Source organism: Bubalus bubalis, chromosome 3 (genome assembly GCF_019923935.1).
Source record: "Bubalus bubalis isolate 160015118507 breed Murrah chromosome 3, NDDB_SH_1, whole genome shotgun sequence".
Taxonomy (NCBI): Eukaryota; Metazoa; Chordata; class Mammalia; order Artiodactyla; family Bovidae; genus Bubalus; species Bubalus bubalis.
In genome coordinates this window covers 53,098,433-53,116,471 of record NC_059159.1, presented here as the reverse complement: position 1 = coordinate 53,116,471, position 18,039 = coordinate 53,098,433, and the positions used below count along the sequence as shown (strand labels likewise).

The following is an 18,039-nucleotide window of genomic DNA, read 5'->3' as shown; positions in this document are numbered from 1 at the left end:
TTCCGTTTATATGAAATGTTCAGACAGCAAATCTGTAGAGTATCGAGACAGGAAGTAGATTAGTAGTTGCTGGAAGCTGGCCAGGGGAGGGGGAAGTGGTTGTTAATGGGGAGAAACAGCTAATAGGTATGGGTTTCTTTTTGAGGTTATGAAAATACTCAAATATTTATTGTGATGATGGCCATACAATATACTAAACTGCTAAAAATTACAATAAACTAAACATACTAAAAACCACTAAATTATCTACTTTAAAAGAGTGAATTCTGTGGTATGTGAATTATAGCTCAGTAAAGCTGTTTTTTGAAAAAAAAGTTCTAGAAGAATAAAACAACTGGAAATGTGATAAAAAATGAGAGATAGAAGGTGGGAGAAAAGTGGACGCCCCAAACGAAATGTCTTCCAGATAGTACTTGAAATATACTGACTCAGATGAGTGCTTTGGCTAATTACTTGGGGTACCACTTGACCAGAATGGGTTGATTTTCTTCAGTAAGAGAGAAAAGAGGGAAGGACAAAGTCAAGTCAATTAAGAAGGTAGTATAGTTAAAACTATACTATAGAATCCTGGCATTCCATTATTTCATGTAAGCAGTAAAAACTGAACATTCACAGTGCTTTCCCAATTTTATTTAAAATCTTATTTTAATTTGAGAATTTACACAATTCCCCCAAAATTTTAATTGTATAATTTTTTTAAGAAACAGTAAAGTACAATATTTCTTATCTGCTAGCAAGTGCTATAAGAGAAAAAAAGTACCATAAAGTGATAAATTAATGTTTTACATGCTAAATTAATGTTAACAGACAAGGCTTAAAAACTGCTTTATCTCTATAGGCATGTGTACATGTAGTTACAACTTTATGACTTATAAACAGTATTTCTAGTCAATCTAAACTTAGAATAACTAAGTACATAATTTTATACAGTCCATGTATCATCATCTTCCTCAGAGAATATCATGACAGATAGGATTTCTCCCCTCTTAGTTAACCACTGCCCTAAAGGTATCTATATTCTTTCACAATTTCAGAGGCTTCCACAGTTGTTTACACATCTAGACTCAATAATTCTTGTTTACAGGTTAAAAATAAAAGAGGAATCACAAATTTCCTTTACTATGAGTATAATCTCTCCAATATTCTGTGACCAAACTTCCAACACAAAAGGATTCTATGAATGTAATCCTTAATAATGTAACTGTTATACTCTACTATTAGAAATACTATCAGAAAATCTTTTAATAAAATATTCTGTTAAAAAGATATTTCTTTTGCAGATTACCTTGCCTGCTGAATCAGGATAATTAGTCTTGATTTCATATTCCAGCCTGTACTGAATGTAGTCCAGATCAGAGTCAGCTTTCTGGAACTAGAGATCAGCACAGATTTAGTTCATGAACCAAAAGACGTTTCACAAAACATGATACTATAGCTATTCTTTCTTTTCTCTTTATATTTTTCGTATCATATATACTAATTTTGAAAATAGGAAAATAGGAAAGTATATTAAACTTCCATCATCTAGAAATACCCATGCTCTACTAAGAACTAACAATGGCTTCAGGAATTACCACCACACTCATCAATTAGGCAGTTTCTCTACCTCTGGAAGGATATGTGGTTTCAAGTTAAAGCACAGAACAAAGAGAAGGCAATGGCACCCCACTCCAGTACTCTTGCCTGGCAAATCCCATGGACGGAGGAGCCTGGTGGGCTGCAGTCCATGGGGTCGCTAAGAGTCGGACACGACTGAGCGACTTCACTTTCACTTTTCACTTTCATGCATTGGAGAAGGAAATGGCAACCCACTCCAGTGTTCTTGCCTGGAGAATCCCAGGGACGGGGGAACCTGGTGGGCTGCCGTCTCTGGGATCGCAGAGTCGGACATGACTGAAGCGACTTAGCAGCAGCAGCAGCAGGCTGTTAACACAATCTACAACGCTATTAACCAAAGAACTATAAATATGTGCCACACAGGCCAGAACTAGAAGGCTTAAAGAGCCATAAATTATACATGAAAAGCTACATATAATATAATAATGGCGCAGCAGGCCAAATAACCACAATTTATTTAACCTGGGTACTAGCATGGAACCTTGATCTGCAGTAAACTTCTAAGGGAGAAAAGGGGGAAAACTGCCATAGGCTGTAAAATACATGTGTGTTCATATGGAAAAGTTGGGAAGCATATATATTATTGTTAAAAGTGGTTTATCTCTGAATGTGACATAATCTACAAATTATTCTTAATTGGGGGGAATTCTACATCTTTTACAAGATCTTAAAGCATGTACTGCCTTGAATTTATCAGGGAAACAACCGTGATCCTTTGAGTTTACTCTGAAAGGTAAAATGTGATTTCCTCAGGGAAGGCCTCCCATTCCTAGCCCACAGCTGAGCTGCTTTAGGGACACAGTTCAGACCTTTCTGTCAACTTAAGCTCTGGACTAAAGATTGATTCTTGAAAATGTAAAGCCTTAATGGGAAGGGTAAAACCAACAAAAAGTAGTTCTCAGATCTAATAACAAGTGCTATACAGATATTTTTATTATACAAAAAGTAAACCAAGGGTTCTACTTTGGAATGTAGAATAAGAAAAAAAGGTTCTCAGAAGTTAAAATGCTTCTAAAGTCAGAAGCTGTCATTATTGAACAAAGTTCAGAAAGAGATAAACTAAATCTTCCATCACTAATAATTTCTCATCATTGGCCTAAATTTGATCAGAAAACTTTTCAATTAATAACATTCAATTTTTACAACCAAAAAGCTGTCATTATTGAACAAAGTTCAGAAAGAGATAAACTAAATCTTCCATCACTAATAATTTCTCATCATTGGCCTAAATTTGATCAGAAAACTTTTCAATTAATAACATTCAATTTTTACAACCAAAAACTTTTAGAGTAGAAATAGAAGGGAAAAAAGTCAGTTTTTGTTTTAAAAAATTTCCCAGAAATCAGTCTGATTTGCATCTCTAACATCAAGGAGTTGCTGAGTCAGAAAAACAAACGTATTAGTTCTTTGTCTGCTGCTGCTGCTGCTGCTAAGTCGCATCAGTTGTATCCGTTGTATCTGTGCGACCCCATAGACGGAAGCCCACCAGGCTCCTCTGTCCCTGGGATTCTCCAGGCAAGAATACTGGAGCGGGTTGCCATTTCCTTCTCCAGTTCATTGTCTAAAAAGTATTTAAAATGTTTTCCAAAAGTAGAGGCATTTCATTTGTCTTATATACTTGTTACATTAGCTGCCATGATTAAATCTATCAATAATTAGACTTCTTTAAGCATACTATTACTATATATGTATTAATATATGTATATATGTAAAGAAATTCCTGTTGGTATAATTTCCCATATTAAAATATGCTCAAGAATTAACTTTTCCTTCACATCTGGATGGACAGTAGGGAGAGGAAGTGGGAGGAGGACAAATCAATTAAGCAAAGGCTCTAAGCACTGAAGACCTGATTTAATGGCTGGAATAGACCACAATTCTGTAGCTTTATGTATAATTTGAGGTCTTATACAACATTCTAAAGCATAACTTTAAATAAAAGATTTTAAAACTAATGTTTTAAACTAACCTAATAGTTACTACAAAATTCTTAGGATTATGGGATTCGTTCCTCCATCCAGGGCTACCTTAAAATAGAATCTCTATTCTAGGAGCCCTAAACCTGATATTCTTAAGCCTATATGTTTTTCAACTTGATAGTTTAGCTCTGCTTAAATTTAACTGGCATAATCCCATAGTCCATTTTACAAAGTCTTCTCCTCAAGAGAGTGGTTTCAGCTATGGCTTCATATAATGCCTGGGGGCCCACAAGGTACTAAAAACCACCAAATAGTACCTTAAAGAAGTGTTCCTTCTTTTAAGTAATTTATATTTTAATAAGATACCAAAGAGTATGCTTCCAATCAACAGCATGATGGAGCCAGCTAAATTTTTAGGAATTCTTGTAAGCCAATTGTTAAACAAGAGCATCACTAAAAATTAAATTATTAAATGTACAATTAAATTATTGAAAAAAAATACATACACAAAACCCCAAATTTCCTAGTTTTACTAATTTGACTCATCTATGCTCTTGAGGCCTATCATATCTATACAGTAGGAATACATTGCATGCTACTACTGCATGTCTTTCCAGCTCCATTTTCTGTGACATCCTGCTGGTAACCTGAAATCAGATAGGGTGGAAAAATACACAACAGGAAAACTAGCAAATGCTAAAATTCAGGACTCCCCACTTTCACACAACTGCTGCATTTATATGTACATCACTGCTTCCAAAAAGTCTTTAAAATTTTTTTCCATTTCCCCTTTAAGTAATATGCCCATACTTTTATTCGGAAAATATTTCAGAGAACAAACAGAATTTTAAACAGATTTTTAAAGACAGGGGGTGCAGGGAATAGGGGGTCATTGTTTAACATAGGCAGAGTTTGTTTAGCAATGATGAAGCTCTGGAGATGGATGGTGGCGATGGTTGCACAATGAGAATGTACATAGGCTACTGAGTTCTATTTTGAGTCCACATTTTAAGTGGTTAAAATGGTAAATTTTATGTTATATGTATTTAACCACAATTTAAAACCTTTTGTTTTGATTTTTGGTCACGCCTTATGGCATGTGGATGTGGGCATCCTAGACCAGGTATAGAACCAGTGCCCCCTGCAGTGGAAGCGTGGACCTTCACCACTGGACTGCCAGCTAAGTCCAAAACCTCTTTTTAAAATATAGGAAAAACAACAGTTTGAGAGTAGAATGTTACCCTCCTTGAAGAACTGAAGAGAGTATTTTGTGATAATACCTAGGGGAAGTATTTACTTATTAGCAAGTCAGTGGTCTATGGCTTGTGAAGTGAAAGTCGCTGAGTCGTGTCCAACTCTTTGCAATCCCATACAGTCCATGGAATTCTCTAGGCCAGCATACTGGAGTGGGTAGCCTTTCCCTTCTCCAGGGGATCTTCCCAACCTAGGGATCAAACCCAGGTCTCCCGCATTGCAGGAAGATTTTTTACCAGCTGAGCCACAAGGAAAGCCCAGGCTATAGATTAAACGGGGAAAAAAAAAGGAAAAAGGATGTCAATGCAATGTTGAGAAACAGAAAAACAGTGAAGATTCTCTCATCTGAACCCTTCATTTTATAAACGAAGAAGACAGTCTAACTGACTTCCCTCTACTTCTATTTTCATTACTCTTGTTTTTATGTAGTTAGACCAAAGTTATACATGACATCAAAGCCAAAGAGAATCACACAGACGGGGGGAAATGTAAAGACTTTACCCAACATTAAATGGAAAGTTGTTTTTTTTTGTTTTAAATCTGCACTTAGTCCATTAAAAAATTCTCTCTGAATACAACCTGCTAGTATGGTACTGAAAAAAAGAAAATAAGAGGATTGAGATACGTGGCAGAAATTCTAGCCCTGGTCTCACTAACAGTTATGTGGCCTCCAGTATCTTCTGTCTCTCTGAGTCTCTCCTATTAAATGAGTTGGAAATCTACTCCCTTCCAACAATAAAATTCTATTATTTCATTATACTACAATAAAACAAGGTTTATCAAAATGTTAAAATTAAGAAAAGTGTTTCTTCTAATATATAAAAATTTGACATTTGAGTTTCAGATTTTAATGTCTGTATTAAAAACTAGCTTCTACTATTTTATTCCTAAACGAAAATGACTGTTGCTTCCGTTTCAGCTACATTGTTTCTGCAACATGCCCATTGTTCTTCCCAAACACCAAAACCCTATAAGCAATATTGCACTACTCAGAGCTATTTACACAGCAGAGACAATATCGATAGGGTTCTAGGATCTGGTAATAAACAGGAAAATTTTCAGTTACACTGTAGGAAATTTACTAACCAATTATGACAGCCTCCGAAACTCATTAGTGTCTCATTAATAGAACAAAATGATATTGCTGAACTTCATTCACAACTCTCCTCAGTTATAAATTAGCTTCTGGGAAGCCTTGAAAAACAGTGTAGTTGCTATTTAATTAGTTTTAGCTATCTGTCTTATTTTTAGACATATTAGAATATTTAAAATAAAACGTGAATTTTTTTTAAAGCCCAAGACATTCATATTTCATATTCACAGTTTTCCTCTAACTCAGTAATAAAAATAAATGGGAAAAGTTTTATATCAATCCCAAAAGTGGTAAATAAAAATAGGCAATTTAGCTAGAAAAAGTCCACGGAAATCAATGTTAAAGTCCCAAAGACAACCAAATTACATCCTGACAATTGGATATCCTTGGAAACAGACTGTGGTTATACAGAAGAAACCATACGAATAAGTAAAAGAACAATTTAGGAAATAATTTAGAGTTTTAAAGAGCATGCCCCATATTTCACAAGTATATAACATTCTGTAGTACTGGTTTTTATATCCAGCTTAAGGCTTTAGATAAAAGGCACACTATATTACATACCACTAAAATATTTCACAGCAGGATATAATTGCAGTACAGTTTAAAAAATATTTCCTCTTTACAAGCAACCCACAGATTCCCACTGCCACAATAACGCTCCCTTTCAGAAGGACCAGCTCCAAACACACCCTCTCGTGAGAAAGCCTGTCTCAACAGCATCAAAACACAGGAAAACGAAGGTTCTTGCCTTCGTTGGTAAGAGGAGTTGGTAGAGGTATATTCTGGACTCAGTAGCTAAGCTTAGAAATACATTTTCCTTAGACACGTTTTAAGGGAGAATTAGCTATCTTAATACTCCTAGATCCAGGTTAGCTGTATTATCAACCAAAGAACCTACTTAAAGCACGCTTTCCTTACATTCTCCTCTCTCCAATAGATTTAGAAACACCTTTATCTACTTTCATTTTTCTTTTCATGGCTGAGGCGTCTCGTTTCATGTCTTATATTACAATCATTTGTTTGCATGGTAGTATCCCCATTTTGATTTCAAGTCTCTCGCTGGCAAGACACTTGTCTTTCCACTTTTATATCCCGAGTTTCTAACATACAGACTAATGTTCAATGACAAAAGGGAACAGATTATAAAGTTCACTCACTTTAGAGGGGAATCCAACCACCCTCTAAAGCCTGTTTTAAGAAGAAATATTTCAAGCTCTTAACAAGTTGAGGGCCACTTCTAATGTCTACACAATCACAATTGTTTTGTTGTATATTTCTGCTAAAGAACTATTATCCAGTCTCTTCCAGACAGAACAAACACATGTCTATGCTTGTGTGAAACAGAGAAGCAGCAATAGCAATATGCACAAGCACCCAGTTACAGACATGTTGTTTCAGGCAAATAACAATACCAAGGCAGAAGAAAGCGTGAAGTTTCAGGCGCATCAGTTCCTAATCTGCAGGTTTTTATGGGACAATTATGAGGGTAGTACACATAAGGCTGATTTTATCAAAGTATTCTATTGAATTTTTTTTTAAGTTTTCAGGATCTTAGGTTATTTATGTTAACTGTGCTATGGACATATACTGGACTACAAGGAACAGATTTTCCTAATATATAGAATGAACCTGGTTTAGAAAAAACAGTTAAAAATACACCTACAACAGAATCTAGAATATACAACATAGTCTTTTTTTTTTAATTATTTATTGTTTGGCTGTGGTGGGTCTTTTGTTGCCGTACTCGGGCTTTCTCTAGTTGAGGCAAGTGGGGACTACCCTTCCTTGCAGGGTGCTGGCTTCTCATTGCGGTGGCTTCTCTTGCTGCAGAGCACAGGCTCTAGGCACACAGGCTTCAGTAGTTGTAGCACGTGGGCTCAGAAGTTGTGGACACGGGCTTAGCTGCTCCTCGGCATGTGGAATCTTCCCAGACCAGGGCTCAAACCCGAGTCCCCTGTGGATTCTTAAACCACAGGATCACCAAGGAAGCCCCTACAACATAGTCTTAATTGTCATGGAATTGTCGGGTCTTTCTCTCCTTTTGCATATCTGTCTTCTAATTAAATTACAATGAATATGTATTACACGTATAATAACTATTTTTTTAAGTCTAACAGTTAGCTCAGTGGTAAAGAATCCGCTTGCCATGGCAGAAGCCGTAGGGTTGGATCCCTGGATTAGGAAGATCTCCGGGAGAAGACAGCGGCAACCCATTCCAGCATTCTTGCCTGGAAAATCCCGTGGACAGAGGAGCCTGGCTTAGAGTCCTTGCAGACACAAAGAGTTGGACACGATGGAGTGACTAAAAACGCACGCACTCACATTCTGCATACTGTCACTCTTCACTTAAAGATCATTAGTTTCTCAATGCCTGTGAAATTACTTTCAACTCTTAGTATGCTTCTTCACAAAAAATTAACATTCTCTGCATATGTACATGTATAACTGATTCACTTTGCTGTACAGGGGAAACTAACACAACATTGTAAATCAATAAATACTCCAATAAAATTTTTAAAAATTTAAATTTTCTCACTGAAACTTCATATTTTACACCGCAGCCACAATGAATTTCACTGCTTTTTTTTTTTTGGTAATTTATGTTTTTCAATCACTTTATGTTGTTTTACTTTGGCTGCTCTAGGTCTGCCTTGTGGAACAAGGGTTCTAGAGCTTGGGAGCTTCTCTGGTTGCTGTGGGCAGGATGCCTTAGTTGTCCCGCAGCATGTAGGATCTCAGTTCCCTGACCAGGGATGGAACCTGCGTCTCCTGCATTAGAAGGCAGATTCTTAACCACTGGTCTACCTGGAAGTTGCCTTACTATTATTTTTAAAAATCATTACTCTCTAGCAGCGCCTGGTAAATAGCATGCTCTTCAGTTCAGTTCAGTTCAGTTGCTCAGTCGTGTCTGACTCTTTGCGACCCCATGGACTGCAGCACACCAGGCTTCCCTCTCCATCACCAATTCCTGGAGCTTACTCAAACTCATGTCCATCGAGTCGGTGATGTCTTAAATATATATTTATATGTAATATATAGAGAATAATATTGTGTAATGGGGTATAATATTGTTTTATATGTATATATCAAATATTCATGATATACTGTCTTCAGAGTATAAAGTCAGAATGTCATCAAATATGACAAAACAGGTACATTCCTAAATTGCAGACCACAATGAGAATAATGTAAATACCTACAGCAAAAACTAAGTATAATCTTGAGGGAATACATCTTTGGTAGCAATTTTTACATAATCTGTATAAAAGGATGCAAGATTAATGATGTCTCATCAGTTAATGTCAAATCATTTCAACCTCTGAATAGCAGATATCCTGTGATCTTATTGGGGCATGGTTCTATAAATCCCCACTTGATATTTGGCAATTTTATGTATCTGTCTACATTATTCTGGTGAGATGAAGCTCCTTGAAGGATCCATAGCCTAAAAAAAATAAATGAATAACTGTCACTGTAAAAATGTAGCTTGTCTTAGTGTCAACGATAAGGCAACAAAGTAGATTGCCAACTAAACGGAACCTGTGAACTCCTAAATTGGGGCCGAGGGGCTGAGTGCAGTATGTATGTTAAGTTCCAAGGCATAATCTGCTTTTTTTTTTTAATTAAAAAAAAAAAAAGTGATTGCTTTTGAGATCCAAATGCTAAGCATATTGCCTGAACACATAAAAAGCAAGATAACTATCCCTTCCTTTTCTTTTTAACTTTGATTTACAAACTCTTCTTTAAAACTTTTATCGTTAAGTATAGCTGATTTACAATGTTATGGTAGTTTCAGGTATACAGCAAAGTGAATTAGTTATACATATATTCACTTTATTTTTAGATTATTTTCCCATCTAGGCCATTACAAAGTATTGAGTAGAGTTCCCCCTGCTGTACAGCAAATCCTTATTAGTTATCTATTTTATATATTATAGTGTGTATATGACAATCCCAATCTCTCAGTTTATCGCTATCCTCTACCCTATCCCCTGGTAACCATAAGTTTGTCATCTACATCTGTGACGACTTCTAGTAAATTGTAGTCGTAAATTGTCCCTTCCCCAGGGAATAAAACAAAGGTTAAATCTGGATTTCTGAAAGTTTTCATAACAAATATGCTTTTATATGAGAGGAATCTCTTTTGAAGTTATCTTCTACCTCCTCCCACTCACCCAATACAAATATATTTGTCTGTATTATCTATGTACTGGGCTAAAAGACTATAGAAGACAGAGATTATATTTGTTCAGACACAGCATCTTGTGCTTCTTGCTTCATGTAGATTTTTTGTGATTTATGTCTCTTCTGATGGCTCATATATTAACCTTTGCTTAGCACAGTTCCTCATACACAGTAGATATAAGAAGTCATAACTGGTAATTATTTGACCAATAAATATGACAATCTAATGTACTCTGTTCATAACTGTATGAAAATGCATTCTGAAAGGGTGTTTGATACATAAAATACAGGACACTCAGTTAAACCTGAATCTCAGATAAACAATAAAAAAAATTTTCTAAGTACATGCCATGCAATATTTGGACATAACTATACTAAAAAATTTCCTATTGCCTATTTGAAATTCAAATTTAACAGGGCATCTTTTCTTTTTTCTTTGGCCAGACAGCTTGTAGGATCTCAGTTTTCAACCAGAGATTGAACCCAGGACCTTACACAGAATCTTTTTTTTTTTTTTTTTAATTTTTTTATTTATTGAAGAATAATTGCTTTACAGAATTTTGTTGTTTTCTGTCAAACCGCAACATGAATCAACCATAGGTATACAAATATCCCCTCCCTTTTGAACTTCCCTCCCATCTCCCTCCCCATCCCACTCCTCTAGGTTGATACAGAGCTCCTGTTTGAGTTTCCTGAGCCATACAGCAAATTCCCGTTGGCTATCTATTTTCCATACAGTAATATGTTTCCATGTTACTCTTTCCATGCATCTCACCCTCTCCTCCCCTCTCCCCGTGTCCATAAGTCTATTCTCTATGTCTGTTTCTCCACTGCTGCCCTGCAAATAAATTCTTCAGTATCATTTTTCTAGATTTCGTATATATGTGTTAGAATACAATATTTATCTCTTTCTGACTTACTTCATTCTGTATAATAGGTTCTAGGTTAATCCACTTCATGAGAACTGACTCAAATGCATTCCTTTTCATGGCTGAGTAATATTCCATTGTGTATATGTACCACAACTTCTTTATCCATTCATCTGTCAATGGGCATCTAGGTTTCTTCCATGTTCTAGCTAATGTAAACAGTGCTGCAATGAACAATGGGATACATGTGTCTCTTAATTTTGGTTTCCTCAGGGTATATGCCTAGGAGTGGGATTGCTGGGTCATATGGTGCTTTTATTCCTAGTTTTTTAAGGAATCTCCATGCCGTCTTCCATAGTGGCTGTATCAATTTACATTCCCACCAACAGTGCAAGAGTGTTCCCTTTTCTCCAACCCTCTCTAGCATTTATTGTTTGTAGACTTTTGGATGATGGCCATTCTGACCTATGTGAGGTAATATCTCATCGTAGTTTTGATTTGCATTTCTCTAATAATGAGCGATGTTGAGTATAGTTTCATGTGTTTGTTAGCCACCTGTATGTCTTTGGAGAAATGTCTGTTTCCCACTTTTTGATTGGGTTGTTTGTTTTTCTGGTATTGAGTTCTATAAGCTGCTTATATATTTTGGAAATTAATCCTTTGTCAGTTGTTTCATTTGGAGAGCACGGAGTCTTAACCACTGGCCCACCAGGAATTCCCAGACAATTTATATTTTCATTTACTAAGTCTGACAACCCTAAATTGAGGTATCCCTAAATGTCATCAAGCTCAGGACCAGAAAGAGAAACTTGCACAGCACCATCCCTTTACATGCTTTATCCCTGGTTACACATTAAGGTCAAACACAATGTTTCTTTTACTCATGAGAGAATATTAACACACAACTAGACTACACTGCAGAAGGCAATGGCACCCCACTCCAGTGTTCTTGCCTGGAAAATCCCATGGATAGAGGAGCCTGGTGGGCTGCAGTCCATGGGGTCACAAAGAGTCGGGCACGACTGAGCGACTTCACTTTCACTTTTCACTTTCATGCATTGGAGAAGGAAATGGTAACCCGCTCCAGTGTTCTTGCCTGGAGAATCCCAGGGATGGGGGAGCCTGGTGGGCTGCCGTCTGTGGGGTCGCACAGAGTCGGACACGACTGAAGTGACTTAGCAGCAGCAGCAGACTACACTGCTAAAAATGGATGAGACAACATGCTAGCAAAAGAATATAATAAGTTTTAAAATTCAAATGGCAGCCTAGATTAAAGCAACACACTTCAAAACTGTGGAACCTGAAACTCAGTGGCTTAAAAACAACAATAATTTATTCTCATGAATCTGCCGCTTGACTGGGTTCAAGTGCTCTAGGCTGGGCTGAGTTGATGACTCTCTTCCTGACTGTAGTTCTGTGAGTTGCCTGGTAAGATTTCACTCCAGGTCACACATCCTCCTTGAACAGGCCTTATAAATAAATAAGGCAATAAAGACTACAGAACACAAAAATCAATATATAATGATTTGGTCAGAAGTCACTAAATTTCCCTATAATTTACCCAAAACCAGAGATGTTTATATGGAAAATTTTTTTAAATTAAGGAACATAGGTTCATGATTACTACATAACATGAATATTTATAATAATTTTAGATGTTTAGGAATGTTATAGAGTGTGGTGAAGGTTTTCAACTTAATAGCTAGAATTTATTTTACTGGTTCTTCATCTCAACCCTCTTGCTCCCCATTTCAACCATCTCAACGCTACTGAACCACATGCAGTTTCCCCCCACGTGGGTAGCACCTCTGGACTTGAACATGCACTGTTTCCTTTACTGGCTAATCCCTATTCACCCTTCCAGTCTCAGATTGTATCTTACCTCTAACAAGAAACCTTCCCCAGGTTAGGTGCCTCTTTCCAATGTACCTCCTGGAACTAGAACTACTGAGCCCATGTGCTGCACTCCTGTAGCCTACACCCCTGTGCTCCAGAACCATGAGAGCCCGCCTCGTGCGGCAACAGAGAAGAAAGCTCATGCAAAGCGATGGAGGCCAGTACAGTCAATAATAAATAGACAAATAAAAATTTGGAAAAATGAGAACAAAACAATGAACCAAGGACTTTTAAAATGCTATACATTAAGATAAATTAGAAGTATAACCTTCTGAAATATAATTAAGAATAAATTTTATCTAGGCTATTCTTTTTAAAAAACATTTCTTTATTCATTTGGCTGCACCAGGTCTTAGTCGCAAGGCATAGATTCATCAATCTTTGTCGCGGTATACAGGATCTTTAATTTCAGCATGTGGGATTTAGTTCCCTGACCAGGGATCAAACTCAGACCCCCTGCATTGAGAGTGCAGAATCGTTGCCTCTGGACCACCAGGGAAGTCCATATCTGGGATATTCTTAATGATGAATCTTTGCTTATGTTTGACTAACAAAGTTTTTTGTTCGTTTTAAAACTTTTACTTTGCTCCAAGGAAGAAGAAAAGTTTTCAAATTAGCAGTTTTGTCTTTTAGTCCCTCCCCATGTAATATCTTTCATTATTAAAATATACAAAATTCTGGGACTTCCCTGGAGGTCCACTGGTTAAGACTCTGCACTTCCACTGCAGGGGGCACAGGTTCAATCCCACATGCCATGTAGCATGGCCAAGACAAACAAACAAAACACAAACTTCTACCCACTGCTCTAAGAGCCCACTAGTGAATAGCAGGAAATTAAAACCAAAGAAGAGGAAAACGGCTACACTTGAAGCCAGGTAAGGTAATTCAGAAAGAGATTTTATAAATAAAATTTAGAATTAAGTGGTTTTATGTGAGCAATTGTGTTCTTCATCCCCTACAAATAATGTCCTTGTATTCATCCCTATCATCTCAGGTATCTTTCTTTCCTGTTATCTATTCTCCTAGCCATCTTTTAAGGATATTTGCTTAACAGCTTAATTTTTTTTCTGAAATTCAATGTATTTACAACACACATTATATAATTACTGTTCTTGTTCTACTTTTAAGATACAGAACACCAATAGAAATCACACTAGGCTATAAAAGAAATTAAGTAAGACCTGTATCAGAAGGGTATCAGAAGAATGTTCATGTATCAGAAGATTCAATATTGTTAAGACAATGAGAAAGCAAATAGATAAAATTAAAGGACTTTTGTATTAATACAAAGACAAAACTCAATTTAAAAGTAGGCAAAAGATTTTAACATATATTCACTAAAGATATACCAACTTCAAATAAGCACATGAAAAGATGTTCAACATCATTAACCATTAAGGAAACACAAATTAGGACTATGATGAGATACCACTACACACTTACTAGAATGGCTGAAATGAAGACTGACAATATGAACTACATCTTGGTGAGGATTCGGAGAAACTAGAACCCTTCAGACAGAGCTTTGAAAAAGATTTAAGCAGTTTCTTATAAGATCATACTTTTTGATGCTGCCCAACAGAAACAAAAACATTATGTCCATAAAAGACTATCATAATAGACAAAATCTGGAAATAACATCACGGGCATAATCTGGTGAACAGATAAATAATTTCTGATATTCTAAACAACAGAATGCTACTCATCAATAAAAATGGTGCAACTACTAATACATACATACAATATGGGTGAATCTTAAAAGCATTATGCTAAGTGCAAAAAGCCGGACACAAAAGACTTGAAGCTTTGTGTATATAATTTCATTTTTATGAACTTCTAGGAAAGGCAAAACTGGAGATTGGTGGTTGCCAGAGAGTTTGGGAGGAGGTTTATTGCAAAGGGTTATAAGAGTAATTTTTATGGCATATCATAACTGTGGCAGTAGCTACATGACTATACACGTGTCAAAACTCATCAAACTGTACAACTAGAACTGTTGAGTTTTACTCTACGTAAATTATATCTCAAACTGATTACAAAAACAGAAGTGATGGATTCACATTTTATTGTATCTCACAATTACAAAAAGAACCTTAAAACATGCATTCTAAAGTTTTAAACTCAAGCATTTACTACTAAACAATACACAAAATTAACACCAATTAAGATGAGGCAGGTTACCAGAGGAAATATACAACAGAAATTGTTTTCATCACTTACTAATTCATCTTCAAACTCAACAAAACCTGAGACTAGGCAGAACCTATCCAAATCTATAACAGAAAGAATCAAATAACAAAGTACTACGTGTTTAGACAAGTCATAATGGCCTTAGCTATAAAATGTGTTCTCTCGATGTGCTTCATAATGCATTAGAGTGGTGAATTTTTAATTATTTGAAAACTTATTTTTTCAAATTATTACTTTCTAAAACATATACTCTTGGTAATATAGTTTTCAGCAACACAGGGTACAGTAAGTTACTCACAGACACTGAAGAAGGCTGTAAGAAGAGTCCGAGTCCCGGCGTATGCCCTGCTTTCAGATGCTTTGACAATACTATTGCACTGCTAGCTGTACAGTACAGTAGTGCAATAAAGTCAGAGCGTCCGCGGGCAGGACGGGCAGGAAAGGCACGGAAGCGCCCGCGTCAGCTGAAGCTTCAGTGGGAGAAGAACACAAAGAAGGGCTGCCACTGTGGACAGAAGACATCCAAACCCTAAGAACGTCTATATCAATGTCAAAAAAAAAAACAACTAGGCTTTAAATATCAAGGTGGTATTTTGTTTACGACTAACCTATGATAATACTCAAACTGAAACATGCGCAGATACAGAAAGGGATTTTGTAAATAAGTCATAAGCTGTATAAGTTATTAACATGGGTGTTGCTAATACCTTAGAACCGGTATTAACAGAACAGCTTATAATTACTACTAAGGCAAAGTTGTGAAAATATTTCTGTTCTGCTGAGAGGTGTTGGTTAGTGCCCCCATAGCAACTGACTGCTGAACTGCCACACAAAACAGTAAGATTACCAAAGAAAACAAATGAAAAGTAAAATAAGTTTCCCAATTTCTATAAACCCAATCTATCTCTCTGGAATCTAAACTACAATACAAAAAGCATCTGCCTATCCCAAGAGTTTACAGACTTTCAGGAAATCAATGTCATAAACATGATACTGTTAGCACTACTTAACTGAATGCTATGAAAGGGGATTTTTAAATTTCAGTTAACCCCTAAAACATCTTAAAGATTTCCTTCAAGCTGAGAAAAATCAAAGAGAAAATAATAATGGGAGAAGACTCTTGAGATTTAAGAATCAGATTTCCTTGTATTCTAGCCAATTAACATCCTAACCTTTTAAATGGTAAGAAACCATTCAGATGTCCACCCAGAAATAGAATAATATCATAGTATCATAATACCTTTTGTGCATAATCACTAGCCTTATCACAAAAGGACACTAGACAAATAACACTAAAGTAAAAAGTGAAGGGAAGAAAGTTAGAGAACAAAGATTACCCTACAATGAGCTTATTCCGCCATTAATAATGAGGATTGATGTAAAACACTTTCCATTATTTTTAACCAACCTTCCCTTAAGTGATCCAGGTCATCTACTTGGTTGGATTGAGCCTAAGAAATGAACATAAATTCAGGACAGCTGGAACATGAGTGTCTTGACCTCAATCCTAGGTCACATTATCTCAGATATTCGAGTATTTCAACTCTGCTAAGCCAAGCGTCAGGCTTTTAAAACAGGTATTTAAAAACAAATGTTTAATTTTCTGAATCAGGAGTTAAAACCCCTGGGGAGGGGGGGTGGAGATGAGGATATTTGTCTCAAAAATTAAATACTTCTTTTTCAAACTTAGATAATATGTATTCTATTTCATTTATTAAATATTCAACATTGATTCCTCAACAAATCCATTATAAAACCAAAAATCAGAGGATTACACAGGAAATCATTTACCTTTAGAATCTTAGAAAATAAACCATTCACAGATAAAACATTTTTTTCTAAAAGCACATGGCAAATCTAAATGTGAGCTATCCTATTTTATATTACCCAATCAGTACAAAACAATAATAATACAACTATAACAGTTCAAATACAATTTTTAAACAATTTTGTTTCTGTGATTATGGAAACAAAGAATCTGAACAGCAAAAAAAGTTATGACTCAGTTAAAAGGAATTCAAGAAGACTTGCTTTCTTCTCTTTCTCTCATAAAAAGAACTTTAAAAAACTACCTCATCATTCAAACATCTACAAGTTTAAATTAAGAGTCTGGCTACCTCATAGTTTTCTAAAACCTATTTTTTTCTCAAGATGTACACATCATTGTTTTCCCCTTAAAATAATGTTTTCAATCTAAACCATGTCCTGTGAGACTATTGACTCTAATGCAAAGTCAGAAAAGACTTCATTGGTACCTCAAAATTAAAAGCCAACTTGAAGGGGAAAAAAAACTGTTAAAAGCACAATTAGTATCATTCAGCTCCTTAAAATTAGGCAGAAATATCCATCTGGAGGTAGGAATCCATAATGGAGGGAAAAACTAGGATTTTTTTTAAAGACCGTTAACAATAAGAATTAACAAATTTTTAACTAAAAATTCATTTATTACGGTTTTGGAAAGCTGCATTAAATTATACCTTCTTTGCTGCCAGTTCTCGCCTTCCCAATTTCCACACCCACCCGACAAAAAAAATCAGAAGCAACTGAAAGCAAATGAAAGTCGGTTTTGTGTTAATATATTAGAGGCACTTCAATTCATTATTACATCAGAAGAAAACGATAATAAGATCTATCAAGGTCTCGCATTTTCTGGAGGTGGGAATGGGGGTGAGGATGGTACAGTTTTTCTTCAAAGACCACTACATGTTTTGGATATTAAGGAGACCCAAGGTTGAGCTCGGGGAGGGTAGCACAGGTACAAACGATACTTTAGGATAACGCCAGGGAATGGCAGGGAGAAGAGGAGAGGATTGTGATGGAGATTTTGGCTTTTTTACTTAACCCTGTTATTTTTAACAACAACAAAAAAAAAACCGAACAGGAGATCAATCAATGATGGGTGCGTCCTCCAAATTCCACATTTTAAAAGAAACCAGCCCAATCCGAACACTCGTAATGCAGTGGGGGGTGGGGGCTTGGGGAGTAGACAGAACAAGGGAACTAAGGAAAAAGC

At 36.1% G+C, this 18,039-nt stretch overlaps 1 protein-coding gene across 3 annotated transcripts in view; it reads right to left on the bottom strand.

Annotated features, from left to right (window-relative positions):
• The window catches only part of SKA2 (spindle and kinetochore associated complex subunit 2), a 30,413-nt gene that overhangs the window by 11,360 nt on the left and 1,014 nt on the right, over nucleotides 1-18,039 (bottom strand). For 2 of the 3 annotated variants that reach the window (XM_025281188.3, XM_044939623.2), the window contains exon 2: nucleotides 1,286-1,372. The exons of the other annotated variant lie outside the window; for it this stretch is intronic. In XM_025281188.3, the coding sequence (XP_025136973.1) occupies nucleotides 1,286-1,372 (87 nt within the window). The remainder of the gene's footprint in view (nucleotides 1-1,285; nucleotides 1,373-18,039) is intronic. 3 annotated transcript variants of the gene reach the window in all.